General features: G+C 37.5%; 1 protein-coding gene across 3 annotated transcripts in view; it reads right to left on the bottom strand.

Moving 5' to 3' along the window:
* didum (dilute class unconventional myosin) overlaps positions 1–23,091 on the bottom strand; it is a 62,065-nt gene that overhangs the window by 10,149 nt on the left and 28,825 nt on the right. For all 3 annotated transcript variants that reach the window (XM_022067776.2, XM_087360964.1, XM_087360965.1), the window contains 23 exons: positions 22,638–22,853; positions 20,668–20,808; positions 19,743–19,949; positions 19,520–19,648; positions 18,728–18,924; positions 18,122–18,233; positions 17,374–17,585; positions 16,841–17,015; positions 15,444–15,665; positions 14,412–14,730; positions 13,736–13,980; positions 13,410–13,553; positions 12,761–12,904; positions 12,231–12,330; positions 8,862–9,051; positions 7,958–8,156; positions 5,961–6,054; positions 4,281–4,448; positions 2,721–3,070; positions 2,287–2,544; positions 1,377–1,511; positions 1,139–1,261; positions 338–454 (listed from right to left, as the gene is read on the bottom strand). In XM_022067776.2, coding sequence (XP_021923468.2) covers positions 338–454; positions 1,139–1,261; positions 1,377–1,511; positions 2,287–2,544; positions 2,721–3,070; positions 4,281–4,448; positions 5,961–6,054; positions 7,958–8,156; positions 8,862–9,051; positions 12,231–12,330; positions 12,761–12,904; positions 13,410–13,553; positions 13,736–13,980; positions 14,412–14,730; positions 15,444–15,665; positions 16,841–17,015; positions 17,374–17,585; positions 18,122–18,233; positions 18,728–18,924; positions 19,520–19,648; positions 19,743–19,949; positions 20,668–20,808; positions 22,638–22,853 — 4,197 coding nt within the window. The remainder of the gene's footprint in view (positions 1–337; positions 455–1,138; positions 1,262–1,376; positions 1,512–2,286; positions 2,545–2,720; positions 3,071–4,280; positions 4,449–5,960; positions 6,055–7,957; positions 8,157–8,861; positions 9,052–12,230; positions 12,331–12,760; positions 12,905–13,409; positions 13,554–13,735; positions 13,981–14,411; positions 14,731–15,443; positions 15,666–16,840; positions 17,016–17,373; positions 17,586–18,121; positions 18,234–18,727; positions 18,925–19,519; positions 19,649–19,742; positions 19,950–20,667; positions 20,809–22,637; positions 22,854–23,091) is intronic.

Here is a 23,091-nt window from a genome sequence, read left to right on the forward strand (position 1 = left end):
CAAGATTAGGAAGAAAATCCAGGAGTGCAGGCCCCACAGGTGGCATAGTCCATAAGGAGTTCCTTACTCATTCCAGAGCATAAAGAAGACCTAACTTTGTGATTTAATTATTTTTATTGGAAGACATTATTACTCTGACATCTCAATAATATAGATGAAGTCTGAAAAATCAGCAGTGGACATGTCTTTGGACAAAAAATACTTGACTATTTGTCTGTGGACTAAAAAAGTAAATAAGCAAAGACAGGAACATATGGGGCAAACTGTTCACAGATCAAAAACTGTGGACACAACATACTGGAAGTGACTTCACAATTACAATGTACCACAGCCTCACCTGTTCCTGCGATTCAGTGCGTTCCTGTAATGTTGCCTGAATCTTCCGTATGAAAGAGACTGGAACGCGCTCCTCAAACTCATCTGCAGGTGTGTAAAGGTTAAGAATCTTGATTATCTGTAATAGAAACGGGACACAAATCAACGATAACAACTCCAACTCAGAATTGTGCTTTCACATTACACAGCAATTAATAACTCTTCATTTTGTATTTTATATGCTTCATATGATTCTCACTATAAGCAGAAATTATTTCCTTAAACAGCGTTAACAAAGTTAATCTTTGTAATGGTAAAATGTAATGTTTTCTTTGAGGTACAGACTAAATTCTTAAGCATTATTTTGATGAGCTTCACCTTTAAAGGGTCAATTACTATTCTTATATACATGTAAGGAGATATCATTACGCAGTGTGCAGTATAAAGAACACCTTTGCAATTGTATTTTATTTTTTAATACACACAAGCAATGGCACAACCACAAGCTCTACTAAGTTCTTCTTTTTGTTTATACCAACAGCATGCGCTAAATTAACAAAAATTAAATCTGAAGTTTTTCATACAAGGAACTGCTGCACTGTTACATTCCACAAGGGAGACTGTTTCTAACGACATCACACACCAAAACAGTATTATTTGTCTCCCTAGACATTGCTGAATAATATGATGTTCATCCGTTCCAATGACAAGCAGAATGGAAGCCATCTTGTCGCCTAAGTCAGAAGTGACATTTCTGATGCACAGGATTCATTAAATACTCCTCTCGAAATTCAGAATTCAAATACATTTTTAAGCAACTTACCTGAAACATAGATAGCTTGTCACACATATCGCAGACGCTCTGAACATCTTCGTCTGTCTTCCTAGCCTGCAACAATTGAGCGGCCTGGATGATGGGTTGCAATGTGTCCGGCACATTTGTTTCCTGAAACAAACATAAGAATAGATTAAGAAACCGTAGGTCAATTTTATTATATTATTTCAGATTCATATTGTAACTTCAAAACAAATTATATCATTAAGCGCAGTCCTATTCCGACCTGCATTCGCTGGTCCCTGATCCACTGCTCAAGATGCGACAGATTGTATCGGATCTGCATGCCCTTCGTCCAGTGGCACAGGTCTTTCCTCAGAAGCAAGTTGTTCAAAGAACTTGCGCAGATGAAATAAAACAACTGCAACAACACAGAATAGGACTATTCAGTTCAAAGCAGAACACAAAATTAGCTCTTCAAGATCTAAATTCTAATAAAATTTATAATATCTAATACTTCAGCTTCATAAAAAGTAGTACAAACTGATACTTCAGTTATTCATACACATTGCATCCTCAAGCACTCAAAACCTCACGTTTCATCACACCACTTTGGATTTGAAGCAGCCGACAGAAATTTTACAAGCTTATCTGACCTGGCTTGGCTTAAAAATATGTTTGCTGACACAAAGTTTACAAATTGAACAAACTGGCTTAAATGTACCTTAAATTTTAGAAGGAATGATTCACGACATAACGCAGCCTGAGTTAACCTGTGCAGACTTCCATAAATTTTACTCCCTGATTAAGAGTTCTGTCATAAATGTTTTGTATGCATTTCCTATTTTTTTATGCATGTTACATTCCCTATTTCATTACTCGGTACTTGTGGATTATCGGGACACATCGCTTTAAAAATAGGTTAGGTTAGTTTAATGTGTATGGATAAATGACATACACTTGAAAGTTATTATATTTCATTTCAATAAATGACAAATTATTATATTTTATTTGGATATGCAGGTCCAGATATTCTGCTCTCCCGTTTTGTGTCCCGATAACCAACAAGTACCCATTACTCTAACAATAATAGGGCCCAATTTTTTCTTTCCACACCAATTCCAGAAACCTCTACAATCTACAGGTTATCAAGAGACAAATTGTTGGTAAGAAACAATAACATCATAAAAACTGACCTGTCTGAAGACCTGAACAATAAGTTCCGGGTCCACTCCATGAAAACCGAGGCTGCGATGGAATGAAGACAATTCCTGCAGTAACGTATCCAGAGCCTTCTGGATGTCCACTGGTGACTCTGGCTCCCGAACAACAGATGATGCCCGACCTCGCATGCCTCCAGGTTTCTGGCCAGAAAGACCTGATATTGCTTCATGCTCCAATATGGCTGGCACAATCATGGGTTGTACCCTTTCTTCCAGGTGCCGAATCACACCCTGCAGGTAAAATTTTAATATTTCATGGTTAGTTGTCATGTCTACAATGTAGTAAGTTTTATGAGCAAATAAAACATTGCAATTGTTTAGTCACTAGAATTTATATAGCTCACAACTTTCATCTTAAAATCATACAAGAATAAAATAATGTGCTGTAACAGCATATAAATGCATACCTGATAAATCCACACGGCGATATCAGATAAGACTTGCCGATACTCTGACAAGTCAAAGTTGTGTAGACACTGTTCAATCTGCTTGGGTGTGTTTTCAGCCTGGAAGGTCTTGTCACCGCTGTATTGCTTCAGATTATGCAGCAATCGCAGCGTGTTCGACAGCCACAAGACTGTTGTATCCAAGTCTTCATGACGCTTCTTAATGACCTTCTTAATAGTGTTGATGGTAGCTGTCAGAAGCGACCGAACCTTTTCATCATCATTTGTGAAATCCGTGTGCCTGATACACATGAACAAGATGTATGCTGGCAACCCTGGCAGGAGACTCACTGCCACACGGGGTTTCAAATCTAAAAGACAACAATTTCAAGCTTTTCACACATTTTTTGGAGGTAACACATTACTAAGTACAAATTAAATTAAAATAAATTACAGCATAAATATCATTTTCTATGATATTTATGTTCTTCTACCACCATCTCACTTTGACTGTAGTCTGATATAAAAATAAGTCTGTCCCACTACACACTACAGAGGTGCTTGGGAAGAGAAGATTTATAGATCCTACTCGTTCTTGACCTCAGCACTAGATGCGAGTGAGTGGTCAGATTCACACCGTGGGTATGCTTTGCTCCCTGGGGAAAGGACCCCAAGTACCCACCGGACAGAAAGCTGGGTAGGCACCAGAGGGGCTAGAAGAAAAATTCCATGCCCGTTGGGGTTCCAGTCCACAGACAAAACATTATACTGACTGAGCTACCCAGGATCATTTAGTCTGATATACCAATCCACAAATAATTCTAGAGTGTTAAAATATCTGTGGCTTGATCCAGCAGTAATAACTATTTAAAATGACCAATAATCAGAATGGGATGAATTCATACACTCCCCTTCAAATTTAACACTCAATAGCGTAGAACACGCTGGTAGCTTGATCCTCATTCTACGAGAACTTCACTAGATTCATGGGTGAGAGGTCTAACACTTTAATACAACACATGTGAATGTACGCTAGTTCCACAACGACAGAGATACGAACAGTGTTTGGCATAGTGCTACATGTAATGAGAATACAAAATTGTCTCCACTTTATCAGCAAATACATTCATGCCATTTTTCAAGGAGGTCATCAGATCCAGCCTGATCAAACTGAAATGTTGGCATAAATATGTGGAGGACATATCTGCAATATGGCCAAACTGACCAATCAATCATCTATTTCTCCATGCAACTGTAAATATATTGGCAATTACCATTTCTGGAGTCTTGGTGAACATCTACCCATATTATAAGAAATCTCAATCATGATAAATGGTAACCAGGCCAAGACTCAAAATAAATAATTCCTTAACACAAGTCTAGAATGTTACTACTACGCCAACTTGCCAGATGGCGGTGTGGTTCTCATGACTGCTCATTGCACAAGTAATAATGCTAATTTTGAGCAAGTACATTAAAAGTCAACCATTACCTCCTACTCTTACCTTCTCTGTACACCACACTCACTCTCACACACACACACCATGTGCACATAAGCAAGTACGCACACAAATAACCTACCATATATGAGATGTCTGACAATGATCTGTTCATCTTCCTTGCGATATTCAAACATGCCCAAGTAATCACGTTCTTTCTTACGCACCACAGGCAGGTTACTGCGTTGGTCCTGAGGTAATATGCCAGCAGGGGAAGAAACGGCATCACCATCATTCACAGCTTCGGTTACTGACAACATCCCAATTTCATTAACGCCTGCACACTAAATCTACAATCTACATACTGAGTGGTGTAACTAGCAACTATCCTTTTATAGGCCAGTAGTAATTAATTACATGCACCATATGCCTTTAAGTTCATAGCGTTAAGTATCACTAAACAGTGCTTGTTTATGGGTTGCATTTGCACTGAATTCTACTTGTTAAATGAGATATTAATAACTCGCCAAACAACTATCAATGTTAAATGCCAAGTAACAAAAGCGAACACAATTAACATACATGTGTTATTTTGAAAGGTAGAGGCAATAAAAAATCTCAAGTTATAATTGTTACTGGGCAGGTACATTCTTAGAAGATGACTGTCTTCTGGGATGTTGGGCTGAGCTGTCTAGTAAAGTTTACCGACATTTGACTGCCTCCAACATCAGGGCATTGAGTCACTCATCACACTAATGATGGAGGCAGCAAAAATGTCGATAAACATCTACCAGAGTAAAAGGTGCAGCATTACAGAAGACAGCATGTGCACTTAATAAGGCAGTTATTAATGGACAAACATTTTTGTCATGCAACCTAGACATCAGTATTTTCACAGTGTATTTAAATAGAAATGGCAATATAATTAATTCATTTGTATACTACTGTGTTAAGGCATATTAAATATTACGTAAACGTTTCTAAACACAAGACAATTTTAAAATCCCAATTCACTTAACTCTGAGCGCACACTAAAATGCCTGTATCTTATAAAGCATTCTGAAAAAAACAAGGTTTAAAAAGTTGACAGGACATCATAACAATCATGTTCACTAAGAGCAGCACAGTCATCTTCGTGTGTTGGTAACAATGATGGACCGATGTCACTCAAAACCTAATTCGCTTCATAACTTCTACTTGATTTCTTCAGAATGAAATAAACAGCTTACACCTGCCACAACAGCAGAAGTTTCATACCGATACAACAACAACTGAAAGCCTGACGTGACTAGAAATAAAATTTGCTTAACAAGTATTCATTTACATATCCTGCATTAAATCTCTACTCAGTTAGCACAACATTGTTTCATGTAGGCAGATAAATGTGATAAGATGACAGGTACTACACCTCTGGAAACTTACTTAAGTATAATTATCACTGCTAAGACACAAACAACAATTTAAATAATTTAATTACAGTAACTTATAGTAGTGAATTAAAATTTACATAGTTTGTTACAAAGATTCTTAAGTAGTGCCCAACTTATGTACATGCTAAGTTATAGCTTTCGGCTTTACAATAAGAGGACCCTTGAAAAAAAGTATAGCTTTATAGTCTTCTTTGTACATCAGTGCCAGTTTCATGTTTACTTATTAATGTTGCCTTCAGGCAGAATAAAAAATGTATATTTCAACTTTCAAATTTTTTGATCCTCCTAAATTTGATGTAGCTTACGTCCTCATAAGATCAAAGACCAGCCCTGTGCTATGCTAAAAATATTTCATAAAGTAATATTCCAGTTCAAAAGAACCTTAAACTTACCTCCTGCATCCTTTAGTTTTTTTGCAAGAAGCTTAATCTGTTTCCTGTATTTTCTACATTGTTCTGACAAAACATCAAATTTTTCTTGCAGATCCTGCAATAAAAATAAAAATAAGCATCAACAGACTTCCTGCACTAGAAAGACATCAAGAAAATCATGTTAAATACAGAACTATTCTACAGTGAAACCTCTATCCATCGTTCCCGGAACTATCGGTTTCCTGGATGCATCGTCCGTTTTGTTCGGTCCCGAATACATCCCATATAAAATAATGTTACATTTTCCCGCTTCTATCGTTCCTCGAACTATCGTTTTATCGCATCGATCGTTCAAAAATCTTAGTCCCGGCCCACAATTTTCCCGCAATGATCGTTTCTGAGAATTTAAAATGCTGGGTTTTGAGATAAATTATTACCGAAAGACGCACAATGTTTTTGGAGTACGCAGTAGCGGTAACCTGTTATATCGCCCAACCAGCACATTCTTTTGGAATGAGGGTCAGCGGTGCAGGGGTGATAGTTGGAGTGAATGGCGGTGCCCATTGTCAGAAATTTTATGATTTTAATTTGGGTGCACTCATATTTCGTTGCAGCGATGCCAGATGGCATGTGCAGTGTGAATTTCTTCACAAATGCTTTTATTATAAGAACAAAGGAAAGGCTGGCGGCACTTTTCATTCTTCTGGTTTATCTCGTTTCCAGCGGTTCAGGGTCTTCTACAGCTACGTTTCGTTGAGTTCGGCAGTAATAGTATTTCCATTCTTCCTGTTATTGTCCGCAAAGGGGGTGGGAGTGGTGAGGAAGAAGAAGACGACGAATGCGAGCCCGAAGCTTTGCCGAGTTTTGCCGAAGCGCACGCTGCATTGGCGAAAGTGAAGTCGTTCTTTTATGCGCTTAATATTAGTGAACGTGACGAGGAAAACATTTTGAACGTGGAAAGTGCTCTGTTTGGTCTAAAACGTAAAGTTTCGACAAACCAGTTGTCCATTAAAGACTTTTTTGGTAAAAAGAAGTAACTTTGAAAGAGAAACATTGTTTTTTTTAAATTTTTAATGCTTTCCCGCATCTATCGTTTTCCCGCATTCATCGTTTTTATTTCCCACCCCCGCCGAAAACGATGCATCGAGGTTTCACTGTAGTTAAATCATAAATATACTGTTTACTTTTCTTTGCCAAATACCTACAAAAAATAAATTTGAATATTTCGAAGCAAATGTCACCAAAATGACACAAAAATATCTTATATGTATACCATGTGCATGTTGTACAACATACACCAAGTTTTATCCAATGACATTTCAGAGCCATCTAACAATTAATGTAAAAATGGCGGGCAATCTGCAGCTGTAGAAGTATATCAATGAGTTAAGTTGATCTAGAAGTAGAGAGCAGTTTAAAAATATGGTTTTATATCTGTTAAAGACTTTCACAGTAATCACTTCAACATCCTACATCCTGTATATTACTGCAAGATGAGTCCTTTTAGCTATGGGAAAACATTTTTCTTTTCAAAAACAATTCCCTTGGTGATTAATATTCTAAGAATATGAAAGGCCAAAGAACTTTTGCTTCCAGACTTCCAAAACTCATCACATATCTGGCATGCTTTGATCTGATCTGAAGGTTACAGTCATCTAAAGAAACATTTAAGTCAGAAGAGGTGTGCACCGGGTATTGGTTGGGAAGTCTGAGGGGAAGAGACCGCCGGGGGAGACCTAGACGTAGATGGGAGGATAATGTTAGGCGGGATCTATGGGAGATAGGAGTCGAGGGAAACTGGATTTCGTTGGCCCAGGACAGGGTCCGGTGGAGGGCTTTGGTTAATTCGGTGATGAACCTTCGGGTTCGGTAAGCCATCTAGTTAGTTAGTTATAGGTTAGGTTAGGTTAGATGTAGTCTTAACTGTTCATAGGTGTGAAATAATTGTTTTAGTCATAAAATTTGCCTTGGTTATCAAAATAATTAATTTTACTTCAGCAAGTAATGTCCATACTTACAAGATTTTCTGATGTGAGACGTGTTATTTCATGCTGCATGAATGCCTCAGTCTGTGTCTGGGGACTCTTCATCAAGTTAACGGAAAGTAGCTTCTGCTGACGGTCGTTGTCCTCCTTTAACCTCTCTATCTCCTGCATAAATTCATTCCGTTCAGCCTGCCACCGAGTTTTCTCTGCCTGCAGCTCATCTTCAAGTTGCCTGTGTATCAATAGTGCATTTTCAAAACATAACTCTTAACAAACCCATTCCCCATTTTCTCCAACCATAAAATATTATATACAATATACCAGAACAAAAACAAATGTCTTTACCCATAATTTCACACGTTCCTGTGTGACATGGCATAAAAGTAATAACCTTCCACCTTCAGAAAAACAGTCTTCCCTCTAGTGAATAAATATTTAGCTCCTTTCTTGCATCTTCACTTTTAATTCTGCACGTGATAGATTCCTTGACATATTTAATTTACGCTGCATTTTGCTAACTTTTGTGTGCTAAAGTGCACACAGGTATTCGTATAAGAGTCAGTCATTACCATCTGATTTTAACTAAAATTGGAATGTAGTTGCAAACTTTCATAAAACTCCCCAATATCAAATTTCATGAAAACCTGTTTAGCCATTCTGAAGCTGTTACATGTGGACAGATGTACAAACAGAGAGGACAAAGCCAGTAGACACATTTTGCAACTTTTAATTATAAATATGCCTCAAGAACCTCAATCAATGGCATAATCCAGCCAAGACTTGAAATTGGTACCTCCCGAATACAAGTATTACACCTACCAAGAGCCGTAAAAAAAAAAGTTTAAAAACCTGTACTTAAATGCAGCATAAATGGAAGGTGGCTGTGACTTAACCAAATGCAGTATCTTTGCTGATACCGTTCTTCCAAATAACACACCTATTAATTTTCTTCTGAGCTTCAAAGGCCAGTACCAGTTCTCCATCTTCATTAATAATATCAATATGGCTACTGTAGTTGTTACTCGCAACACTCTTCAGTCCCTTTGTCTGATTTGACAACACGCTGTGCAGCTGGATGCATTCCTCTCGGCGACGATCCAATTCCAACTGAGAAGCTTCTAGTTGTTCTGAAAATATGCCAAATACTATTATAAGCATGCACAGGACTAACTTTATTTAGTGACTATAACATATATAGGGAGAAAGATAGTAACTTTCTAACCTACTTGCATATAATTTTTCTACTGCATGCAAAAACTGATTCATGAGCTTTTCAGTGAATGGTTCATTTAGTTCTATCACTCATTTCATGAATATTATTTGAAATCCTTTTCAATCTGGTGAATGTCAACTGATTAATTCTTGGGTTATTTGATGAAACTGATTCAAATACAGACATTACACAGCATGAAATGGGATGAGAAGATGATCATGAATGGTGAGCAGCTAAGGAAATGAAGGAGGCGGTTGTGCCCGACTTAGAGGTAATATCCCAGAATCTATCCAAGAGACTAACAAACATAATAACAAACCACAGAACAGCCAGCAATCTGGTCGGAACTCAAACCAAGTACTCCTGAGAGCAAGTCCAGCATGTTACTGCTACACAAGTTGTTTGGTATGTGAACATTTATGAAGATATTTTAAAAATGATGTGATTATCTTCAGTCAAAATGACTGTTAACTTGCCAACACACTTAGCCACATCATTTAGGGTTAAAGTGTAAACCATATGCAGAGTCCTGGAGAACATATTTACAGTTATGTACACATTGATGGCACCTTCAACTTTCTTATATACTGCAATTAAAATGGGTTTAAACTTCTGGATCACTTGGAAAACATTCCCACACTTACGGAAGTTAACACCATATTGCAGCCCAAGTGTTAATCAATCTTCAGTGGAGATAATTTAGTACTGGATAACTGAATATCTTTAATACAATACTGTATCATGGGTCTTTATTCATAAAATTTCTAACTCTTAAAAATCTAGTGGGTCTTCAGAAAAAAACAAACATAAAAATAATTCACAATCCCTAACTTAAAGATAATTTACACAATAACTTATAATGCCTGCATATATCAATTCAGTTAACATGCAATATTTGGGCAAATAATTAATTTGAAAATGATGCGAGACTTTGACAAGTCTTGTTCACATTATTTTCTCCGGTGACAACTAGAAATAGCTTAGGATATAAAAGATTAAATGACAACAAAAATTCTAATACTTCCAGCAGCCAAACACATAAATAAGCTACAGATATAATTCATGTATTCACCAAGCAGCAGCACAGATACATGCCACCATTAGTGCAGTAAAAGGCACAGTGATAAGTATGTAGTAATGACAGATTGTTCAAACTTGGAAACATTTAAGCGAAAACTTAAAGGCATGTTATAATCCACTTCTTAGGATCGGTGATTCTTATCCTTGCATTCTGGAATTATTCCGAGACTTATGACATCTGACATGCAATAACTGGACTCATTCTGTTGTTACTACTGTTGTAGTCATAGCAGCAGCAGTAGAAATAATCCTCTATAAACATCAGCCAGCCTACTAATCACTTTAAAATACCAGAGTTCCAGAATTAATTTTCTGAAATACTGTGTGGAAATGTAGGTAAATACCAACATTTCAGAGAAACACACTGTCTCCATCTTTAAAGCTTAAGAGGGGTTGCCAGGAAGTTAATAATTTATATAGAATCAGGTGAAGTACTATGTTAGCGAGAACTCGCTAACCAGAGTCAGGGAAAGACGAGATAATCTGAGCCAATAGGGAGTTCCCACACGCAGGAAATGAGAGAGGAGAGACGGGTCAGGTACAGAAAGGAACTGCAACTGATCCATAAACATGCTGGAACATTTTTTTTTTGTACATGTTAGCATTTTTAATACTAAATATGATTTTCAAGCGCAACTCATGGTTTTGGCAAACAAACAAAATACCACTACAGGGTAACACTTTCTGCAACAACAAAATATACTGAAATAGAATAATAATTTGAATAAAAAAAACTGCTGAAGCATGTAGTCATGCGATCCGCCACATGTCAACTTATCTGTGTTGCTAGTGGCTACATAAAAACATCAGTACAGTTATTTCATTGCCAGACCTCATATGCAGAATGCAGAATAAGAGATGTCATTCAACAATAATTAGCATATCATGTAATTGCTGAAACTAAAATCCTAAGCAGAAGAGAATAAACCGGAAGGCATGTTATAGCCACATCAGAAACTTGCAAAATATATTATCTTGTTGTTAAGTGTTTCTTACTTTTAAATGTAACCATGATATAGTGCTATTATAACAGCAGGAAGAGGCTGTGTTTGGTAACAGAAACAAAACCAGATAAATTAATTACAGATACTGCTTTGATCTAGAAAGAATGACCTCCAACATACCTAACAGAAATTGCCATTCTCCTGGAAAATCTAAGAATCATCAAGAACAACATAGTATGAAGATGTAGCACATACGATATCTAATGGATATACAAAATGGTGCAAGGTGAATCAACAACTTTGTCCACAATTAAATCCGTGGCGTAACAGCTCCAGAGAGCCAAAGCCGACTAGCTTGACTGCTGGCCTCACGTTCACATGCCTAAGCAGAGGTGAACGATCATCCAACCAGATATAGGGTGACGTTTGGTCAGTACAACGAAACCCCAGCCATTGCTAGTTTGCACGACCGGATTACGCTACTCATTGTAGCTCCCCAATTTCCTCACGATGCTGGGTTGGCACCGGTCCCATACATCCCCCGAGACTCGAACAACCGCGCATTCTGTATTGCCGGTCCGAAGCATGATGCCTCAGACCGCGCGGCTATGGCACGGGACAAATTTGTCCACAATAGATACAGTAACAACTATTAGCCTTATTCAAAAGAATTTCTTTGTTTTTGTTAGTAGTTTAGAATTCCTGCTGTTTCTACTCTTATATTTACAGTTATTTTTCTGGTTACTATTATTATTACAATACTAAATAACAGTAACTGACAATCTGACTGTGTAAGACATAAAATAAAATTCACATTATTTATTGCCCCCAAAAGAAAATAAATCTTGACTCTGTACAACTAGGACAAAATCAAGGACACATGATTTAGACAGTGAAAAGGCTATTTGCAAATTCTTCATTAAGTAACAGCTACTTAACTGGAATTTGTGTGTTGTGAATTAAAGAAAATATTACTACTGTTTTATTTTCTTTCACGACTTTTTACTAACAACCATAGCATTTGTAACTCTTACACATAAACCTAAAAAAACCCAAAAAAGTAACTTACTTAGAAGCTCCTGGCCTCCTGTTTCTCCATCTGCAGTGACCTTCCTCAAGGCTGCAAGATCAGTCTTCAGTTTGGAGTTCTCCATTTCCAGTTCCTGTAACTGCAGAGCCAACATACCTCAACGCAACAAACATACATTCATCTTTATTACTTCCCAGTTAATCAGTCAGATGAGAGTAGGACGTTGAATAAATCACAATAACACAATACACATACACGAGTGCATTTCATACTATTATAAATATTTAACATAGTATAAAAAAGAGTTCACATAAAGTAGTGACATATTACAAATAAATCCACCCATTACATACAGTAGATAAATTATACTATTCATTTATATTAAATGAAGACAAGGAAGTCTTGAAGTATGAAGTTCATTATGCACATAATCATCTCAATTAGAAGTCATCATACCAGAGCCTAAATAATTAAAATGTTCTAATGCTCCATGCCTGAGTGAAGATAGCATAAACACAAAAACTATTTGTAAATTATAAATGAACAGAAGATAACACGACAGAATATACCTTGAAAGTGTCGTGAGTCCTTGTTGCATCATCACTGGGACTGTCTTCCTTCTCTAGACATTCAATCCTCTCCTGCAGCCGGTTCCTCTCTTTCTCGACATCCTTCAACTTCTGTTGCAACTTCAGCATGAGTGCAACATCAGTCTAGAAACATGCAAGATATTAACTGTTAACCACTGGGCAAGATGTATCTGAATTCATGGTGTGGCACGACACTGAAAGTCCGAGTCAGTTTCAACGAACCTACATCTGTAAATGCTTATGTTACCTCATTATCACATCTAAGACTACATAACAACAAAACTTTTCTTTGTATTCATAATGGCTTCTTGTTTATAGTAAGACCACAAAGAGATGATTGTTAGTTTGGATATATGCACAGATATGACACAGAAATGATGATGGGCACAGAGATGGTCCCCGAGTTTTGACCATTTGACACACGTGATAGCCCGAAAGGATTTTAATTCAGTTTTCCATTAAAGTTTTAGGTCATACTAATAACTTTGTACAACAGAAAAGTATGACAATGAAAGAAAGCAAAATAAAACATAAAACTGCATGGAAATTTAAATTCCACAACACAATATTTATCTTCGCTCTTCCACAATTCTCAGTCATCCTATAGACGAGTACGGCAAAGACCGACCTGTTCTGAAGGCTTCTGTCTCTCAGGGCTGACTGTCTCAGACCTACTTCCTTGTTGCTGATTCCAGTCAATATTTTCCAGTTTCTGGTGACTTCCAAACGATGAAGCGCTGACTGTTGACCTTACAGAGCCGTAACCATAATCCTGCAAACACATATAACTCATTAGTGCAAGCACAGACCATTCATCATCAGAAGGACAAAGTATCCATTAAGTGCAACTGATAAAATCAATATGAAAATCAGATTCAAAAACCAACAACAACGTAAACCTGCCCCGTGAGAATTGCAACATTTAAAAGAAATCAACAAACTCAGAACGCTTACATCATCTGGTAATTCAGATGTAACACTGGCAGTGCTGGCATTAGACAGATTTCTTTCATGTCCCTTCTTGCCACCAGAAGCATTAGCTCCGCCCCTCTGCAGACGACCGATTTCCTTCTCCAGCATCTCACTACGCTGTTCTAAGGCATTATAGTCAGTAAGCAGCTTCTGGTACGCATCACGGTCTTGGTCATGCTCCCTTATCAAGAATAATTTCTCCTCTTCTAGCCGTGTCTTCATGAACTCTGTGAAAGCACAGAACACATGCATTTTGATTACAGAAAAAGGCAATAAAACTACGCAATTGCTGAGACAGCAACCACCAATTTTAGAAACTTTGGTAGAGTATTTTCAAACTGTGATCAGAAACTGAATTTAAAATTCAGGTAAATGGATTTTAAGCTAGTGTGCTGTCAGTACCAAGGTAATTTTTGTAATACACTGTATACAATTCTTGCATTATTTTTAAACACTTCTATATAGTGACAATGCTTTTGTTGAATATTTTTACTGTAAGTTTCACATTTACAGCTATTGCAGACAACCTAATCACTCTCTGCCCACATACCAAAGTATTATAAAGATCAGAAGAATCAGGTTCTAATTATGTTTGCTAATAACTTGTAAAATTAAGTGATACTTCTGTATACGCTACTGATTCAAGAATGAGACTTACTTTCTGCCCCAATCTGATTAGACTTAATTCTCTCATTCAGCTCATCTAGCTCAGCCTTAAGCTTAATATTTTCAGAATTCATTATTTCCAGTTCCTCTTTGCGTTCCTTCTCAATGCGCTCCTTCTCATTAACCAAATCGACCTTCTCATCTTGTTCATGCTCGAGTGATCTGACAACAGCTTCCAATTCACGTTCCTTATCATTAAGTACGATGGTGATGCGTTTTGTCTCTGCTTCCAGGCCCTTAAGAGACTCGACCTTAATCCGTAGATCTGCAAGTTCATGCTGTGTAGACTTGAGAATATTATTTTCTTTCACCTGGATAAAGAGATTACAATAGTTAATAAATGTGTTTACATTGCTGAAACTGAAAATTACATCCTCCAAGTATAACTGTAGAAGAAGCAACAAAATAATTCTACCATTTTATTACTTCTGATACAGTCCAAATTTCCAAATTCCAGAACTTTCAGTTTAAGTATAGGTAATTAACAAGAAGTTATAAATACCAACGCCACCTGTTATATGGATATTCCCTGTCATGCTGCAGGTAACAGACTTAAATTTTCATAAACTACCAACAGTCGCTTTGTGAGCAATAATACGTCACTTTCACCAAAAGGAAAAACAGTCAACTTGCAAATGATACCTCTCATTGTCTGACACACATTTTAATTCTCTTTCAAATAAAATTATATTTACAGGAATACAACCTGATTGTAAATAGATTTATAAAGATTACAATGCCTAATATAAAATAAAAGCAAAGATGATTTTCACACATAAATAAGCTACAAATTTCAACATTTTGATTTTGCTACATGTATAATCTTCATGTTACCAGGTCTTCCAATGAAAATCAAAACAGTTCATTATAGTAGGTGAATGTACACAGCTTAGTGGCATTTAAATAGACCAGCAGAGAGCCGTAGTGGTATTTAAAAGGGACCGCAAAGGGTTAAACATGCTGATTTGGAGGCATGTCTCTGCATCAAAAACTTTGTAGGGAAATTAAAAGAAAAGTAACTCACCAGTTCCTCTATCCTCTGCTGCAAAGAAATTATCTTATTCTCAAGGCCCTTGTTCAGTTTCTTGACATGTTCAACAGACCTAGCCTCCTGCTTCAGTTTCTTGAACAGACGTCTCGCCATCCACCGCCTCACCACTGATTGCACAGTAATGATGCGATGTATGGTGTGTTGGTATTTCTTTTGTGCCAGCCAGCGACGCACATACTTCTGAATGATAATAGCCTGCCACCAAACAAAGCCATTATGAAAATTTTATATATTTCTTATATGCCAATACTAATTTCATGATCCAAAGTCCTTCTTGAGATGCTGACAGTCACTCAACTGCTCAAATCCCCTGCCTTTAATTAAACCTGAAGAATCATTATCATGTTCAAAAAAAGCTACCACTGGAAGCCATCCTGAGCCAGTTGAATCGAGTCTACAAGCTCACGCCCCAAATTCAAGATCTGTTTTCCATCTACGCCTTCATCTCCCAAATGGTAACTTCCTTTCACATATTTAAACTCATCTCATTCATATTCATCTCCTTCATGTGGCATAGAAGCCCTCATTTGATAACCCTGATAACACTTAATGAAGATCACAAATTTTATAGCTTCTTCTAATGCAATTTTCCAAATCATCATACTGCTTTCTTTCTCTTATATCCAAATATTCTCATCAGCACTGTTTGCAAAGACCCTCAATCTACATTCATTCCTTAGAATGTGAGACCACGTTTCTTCTATAAATGGTAAAATCACATTTTCAACATTTTAATCTTTAGACAGGATATGGGAAGACAATCAGATTCTAAATTAAATCTGCTCTCAACTTCTTTCTAAACCAACATGTAACAACAGAGTCAAATATCACAGATAAAACCCAATAACACATTTGCCTTTCTAATATCTTAGGAAAACCAGCTCAATGCAGACAATTTATCATAGAAAAATTGGCCAGGACATCATGCTTCTTACAAATACTTAAAAAAATAATATAACCTCGAAGATTATAGTCAAATAATGAAAGCACATTTCTGAATTTGCTTGCTGCCTTTAACATAACAAAAGTGTTTCCCATGGTTTCTGCTAACATGCCCACGGTAAACAGATGAGTGTATTTCTGTAGCTGTGGTAAGGTCAACCAAAATTAAGAATAGCTACAGCATGTTTATGCACAAACAGACCAAATAAAATATGAATTATTCTTCAGGCTTTATAGCTCCGATATGAAACAATATAAAAGTATAACTGATCTCTGACGCATTACCCTTCAAACTAAAATAAAATTATATTACATACAATACATGTTTGCAAAATTCCTAACATACGAATTGATTTTGTGATCACATGACATTTAAAAGAAATCATTTACCAGACCAAGGATCTGTACAAAGACTGACAGTGACATACCTTGTGATTGTATCGCATCTGTTGATAACGTCTTCTTGCCAATAGCCCTCGAGATCGAGCCTGTAGACCCAATATACATAGCTTAATTCTCCCAAACTGAGTCCTCTTAAGCCATCCTCGTATATGTCGCTGAATAGTTGTTGCAGCCTTGTTACGGCGAATATGATAAACACGTCTGCAGACACAACACAAACGACTCTTGCATATAATTCCAGAATATCCATCATTACAGCAGAAAATTTTCAGTACTTTCAAGAAAGAAAACATAAATTTTTTGGAAAATTTAAATGAATATGATATACTGGTTATGAATTTTGCGAGGGCTACCAATATTATATTTCACTCAGTCTGACAGCAGATTATTTTCTCAAACATTCAGTAACAAAAGGCACTTCGTACTTTAAAGATAAGCTTAAAAGCACAGCTTACGCAGCCAGCAATTTTGATAACACTACCAAAAGCATAACACAGCTGTCTGGGTCATTCCAGTTCCTGACAAACAAACAGAAAGGTCTGGTCACTATCAAACATACCTTCTAGCAATAAAGCCTCTCACATAACGCTGAATGCACTGAGTAGCTTTCACTTTACGCAGGTATTTCTTGCGACAGATGAATGCACGAACTTGCTTCTGAATTATTATGCAGCACTGGCGAAGTTTGTCAGCACGGAGCTTCTCTAGATACGCCACTTGACCAGCCCGGAAAAATATTTTTGTCTTTCCAAACTGATACTTATCATCAACCTGAAAATATATTGTTTTATGCCTGATAAGATACATCAGGAATGAGCAATTACAGTTTATGATTTTGCCTCAAAAATGAAGATTCAGAATTCAGCATTAAAGTTGTGTATCTTGACCCAACACATAAATCCAGCCATTTAGTGTTGATACATACAAACATACACACATTCCAAATACAATGTTCATACCTACAGTGGGTATGGTGATGCTGTATTGCATGTATTTTACAGAGAAAAAGTAGGAAAACTAATCATTTTATCATGCCCGTTGAAAGAAGTAATACTCTCAGTTTGTTGCAAAAATAAAGTAAACAAGACACAAAATCAAGACCAGTTTCAATAAGAACCTTTCAATAAAAGTGTTCCTGATAGTCTGACACGAAGTGACGCATAACAAGTGTCAGACAGGTGGTGACATAATTGTGGGTATGAGAACCAATGGCGTCTAAGCAAAATAATGGTGCTGAATAGTGAACGATGGATAAGAGAAAGGGACCACCATAATTACAACATATATTTGAAGTTCTCTGTACTGACCTTGATGAAGTTGCCCAAAATCTTTTCACAAGTGGCCCTCATGTTATTCCTCTGTATGTCCTTGTATTTACACAAAACACGATACCGATGGAAGAAATCTGCATATGTCCATCTGCAATTCAGATTCACAAAGAAAAAGATTGTCAATTTAGAAAATTTATGTTCATATTTTATCTTATGTCTCACACTTGATCATTGAATTGCATCACCAGAGCTTCTCGCTGCCAGAAAAATGTGTTCAGAGTGATTAATACATGGATATATATAAATTCTACCTTGAATCCAAGACCACTTTCAGAGAAGCTGCTACTATATGTGCCATCTGCATAATGTGATAATAAATAATTTATTTTTCAACTTCAGCAAAATTTTGAACAAAGCTACAGCACTTATACTCTGTTATAGTCACCCACCCTTACAAACGACTCTACTTATAACTTACAAGCCAACGATTACATATGATTCCTCAAAAATTCCACAAACATTTCCAGTATCTTAATATCCATTTTCTTCAAACCTTCTTTATATTATACAATGCTGCAACCTCAATGCAGACGTTCATACCTATAGCAGGTTACCTTATAAACCACCTTAACAACTACTTACCTGGATGGGAAGCCTGCTGCACTGATGCGTATAGTTTCTAAGACACCACATGCTCGTAACTGCTGTACAGCTCGCACTGGGTTGTATTCAAATGGCACCTTGTTATCATTTGGTTTTATACAGCGAACGTAATGAGGTGTGGTGGCATTGAGAGTCGTCATGAGCATGTTAAGAGAGTCTCGAAACTGTGATCCAACCTACACACAAGACAAAATTGTAAATTCTATCTATATTACAATCCTCACCATTATATATTAAGTCAGTACAAGCTTCACATCAGGACAAATATAAACACAAATTTCTTACAAAAACATGTGAAACAACTAAGTCAAAAAGGAACACAAAATTGCAGGATGGTATGGATATATCAGTAATGCATCCGTCAGTCAAAACCAAGATCATCAAAGATGTACATGTGCTACATAGAAATTCCAGTAAAATTTATCAGCATTTTACAGTATTTTTAATATACGTCAACTCTTACTTAACTGTGAATATGTAAAGCTTGGTGTGACCAAGGATTAGATGACTTAACATAAAAGACTTTAAGTAGTATTGAAAGAAAAATTGTAAAGGACACAAACAAAAATAAAATCTTTAGAGAAGTTCAAATCCAAAATTTTTTTACAGAATCAGATGAGAAGTGACTCCAATGGTCTGGACATTTGAAGAGAATGGATAGAATAAGGATGCTGAGAGGGTATGATGCATTAAACACTTGAAACTGAAATTCTCTTTCCTACAAAATGAGCCCACTAGGTCAAATTATATAAATAACAGAATAATCCTTGCCGTTTTCTTGTGCTGTTTTGATGACACTGGTACTGTTGGCTTTGCAACAGTGACTTTTACTTTAGCTGCTGGGACTTTCAGTTTCCTACCTTCCAGCTCATCATGAAACAACTTCCTCACAAGTTTATTCTGTAACAGGAAGAAATTCTTATTAGTAACATTAAATAAATTATTTTGACTACATTTCTCAGTCCCTATTCATGAAATTAAACAAACAGCTAACCTGTCCATTCTTAACAACATTAATTTGATCTTCAAGAACAGTATCACGATTCTTCTCCAGAAATCCATCACTCTGATATGTGACATTGTCCGCAAAATGGTAGATCAGAAATGCGGTTGTACCAAACCTTGGTCTTGAGAAATGTTTCCATTTTGTGCACTTGCTATACAGTTTTTCCACCCACGATGAATCAGTACCCTTTGGCATCTGCAGAAAAGACAGAATGTTCATCAATGTGTGTATGGAGCAAGGCGATCGATAATCTTGATGATGGAGGCAGCTATCACCTCTCAAACGGTATATTTCTACCAGACTGCACGGTGCAGCATCCCAGAAGGCAGACATTTTCAGTTCCTCACTAAATTTAACACATGCAAATTGGTCATTTAGTCCTCTATCTTGGTTTGGCCTCAGTTTAATTCAGATATGAGTATGAAAATGGCTGTCTTATGTTTGTAGTGCCTTGCATTCTGGTAGAAAAGACTGCACAGTGCTGCAACCCAGAAGTGAGTCACCTAGATAAGAGACAGTGAAACTATTAACAGTCCAGTTTTGATGAAAGAGTCCATTAATAAAAAGGAAGGGCATTATCACTGATATTTAATTAATTAAATCCGTGGCGTAACAGCTCCAGAGAGCCAAAGCTAGCTTGACTGCTGGCCTCACGTTCACATGCCATACACTGGTCGAAAATCTCATGAGAATATTTCTTCTCCCCCGAGACTCAAACCAGCACGCATTCCATATCGCCGGTCCGAAGCATGATGCCTCAGACCGCGCGGCTACGGCGCGGGACTTATCACTGATATAGATTTTAAAAATTATAGAATCCTGGTGTGCATCAGGCCACATTACTATGCCACCATGCTCGTAACAGCTATTTGTCCTGAACATCAAACCTGGTACACTAACAAAATAAACTTACCCTACACTCTTCATCCAATAAGTCCAGTATGCCAAGCTTTGTCTCTATCAGATCAATGCATGGTTGGTTGTCATAGAAATCTATGAATTTCCACTCTATTTCCTCTTTCAGATATTCCTCTTGTTCCAGTTTGAACACATGCTAAGCAGGTATGAACAAAGATCACACTACCTTTTCAGATTATTACTGTAAAATACTGTTTAAACTAATTATACAATACAACATAAATATATTAAAACCATGTACAATATAGACCTTATAAAAATGGAAATCTTAAAGACACAAAATCACATTAAATTTCATTGTACGAGGCTGGTCTACAAAGTAAGTTTCCCTGGGGCCGTTTACAGAAACAAAACACAATTTCATGGAAATATTTATTGCAACAGATACAGCAAGTGTCCAGCTATTTTTCAACATATTCGCCACCGGAATTGAGACATTTGTCATACCGTGGGACCAACTTTTGAATACCTGTGTCGTAGAAGTCTGCCGCCTGGGATTGGAACCACTGTGTGACAACCATCTCCGCCTCTCTGTCATTCTCAAAAAGCTGACGCTGACCGGACAGGAATTTCCTGAGGTGTAGGAAAAGATGGAAATCACTGGGAGCGAGGTCCGGGCTGTAGGGTGGATGATTAAACACCTCCCAGCTGAACTCCTGCAGGAGACTTGCTGTCCGTCGAGCCGTGTGCGGCCTAGCGTTATCGTGCAGGAAGACAATACCGGCACTAAGCATCCCGCGCCGCTTGTTCTGAATGGCCCGTCGCAATTTCTGCAGTGTTTCGCAGTAACGCTCAGCATTCACCGTCTCACCTCTGGTCAGGAAGTCGACGTGGAGAACGCCCCGTCTGTCCCAGAACACCGTGCACATCACTTTCCGCGCCGACGTCTGCTTGAATTTCGTCTTACAGGGAGATCCACTGTGACGCCAATGCATTGACTGCTGCTTGGTTTCTGGGGTAATGTGTGCAATCCACGTTTCATCACCTGTGATGATCCGGTCCAGAAACTCGTCGCCGCCATCATGGTACCGCTGCAGAAATGTCAATGCTGACTCCATGCGCTTTGTTTTGTGTTCTGGTGTCAGTTGCTTCGGCACCCACCTGGCGCACAATTTCTTGAACAACAGGTGCTCCGTGACAATTTTGTGCAACAAGGAGCGGGAAATCTGCGGGAAATGACTGCTGAGTTCCGTAATTGTGAAGCGACGATTATCCATAATGCGTTCCCGCACAAGCTCCACAAGGTCGTCTGTAATGATGGATGGCCTCCCACTGCGCTTCTCATCATGCACACTTTGTCGACCTGCTGAAAATTGTCTGCACCAGCGACGCACCATCTGCTTGCTCATGATGTTAGGCCCATAGACCCGGCACAGCTGACGATGAATTTCGATCGGCGCTATGCTCTGTGCATTCAAAAACTTTATCATTGACCGCACTTCACAGTCGGCGGGAGCTGGAATAAGAACCTCCATCTTCAACAGCTGCAACGATGCTACTGTGAGAACGCGGGAAGTACCGTTAGTGCATGCGCCATGCTACGTCATTGCTCTATCACGTACGCACAGTCGCTTCGCTCAATATAAGGTTTGCTAGCTGTGGGACGAGTGGGAAACTTACTTTTGGGACGCGCCTCGTATGTAAGTTTTACTTTCATAAATTTGTACTTTTCTAATATATTTTTCATATATGAATTTTTGGTTAAAATGTGTGTAAATGAAAAGAGTAAATATCTTAAATTTCTAACATTCATAAACCCCCCCCCCTCAGGCTTCAGCATATAATAGACATATAATAATAGTAAATACTTCACATACACTACAAAATCAGACTTTTGAGAATTACTCTGAAGTTTACAATAAGTAGCCTTACACAATCAAGCAAATAAATGCTAACCAGCAAGCATTTTGCCGATGAAAAACAGACCAAAAAAACCCTGTAAGTTTCACCATCATATTGGCTCACCTGGTTGAACTGTTGTTGTAATTTCTCATTAGCATAGTTGATACAAAACTGTTCAAAGCTGTTTATATCAAATGTTTCAAACCCATATATGTCCAGTACACCAATGAATCTCTGCGAGGTGCCTGTACTCTCTAGAGACTTATTTACAACCGTCACAATCCAATTGAACAACTCAGCATAGATGTGTTTTGCAAGAGCGTCCCGGGCACCCACAGCCTGAGAAAATAACCACAACACTGAAAAAAAAACCACTTATACCCAATCATTAGTTCTTCATAATTTTAAGATTTTCATCCTTGTCAAAAATAAAAGATTAATAGTTCAATAAGTATAATACTAAGGTTTTCATAACTTTATCAAACTTACGTCAAGGGATCAGACCAGGATTAAATTATATTTTAATTGTGAACTATTATTAAGCAAAGAATTGCTTATAATAGATTAGAAAGATGAC

This window comes from Zootermopsis nevadensis, unplaced genomic scaffold (assembly GCF_977971745.1).
Source record: "Zootermopsis nevadensis isolate Lab colony 2312 unplaced genomic scaffold, Znev_1.0 Znev_ptg000050l, whole genome shotgun sequence".
In the NCBI taxonomy this organism is placed as follows: Eukaryota; Metazoa; Arthropoda; class Insecta; order Blattodea; family Termopsidae; genus Zootermopsis; species Zootermopsis nevadensis.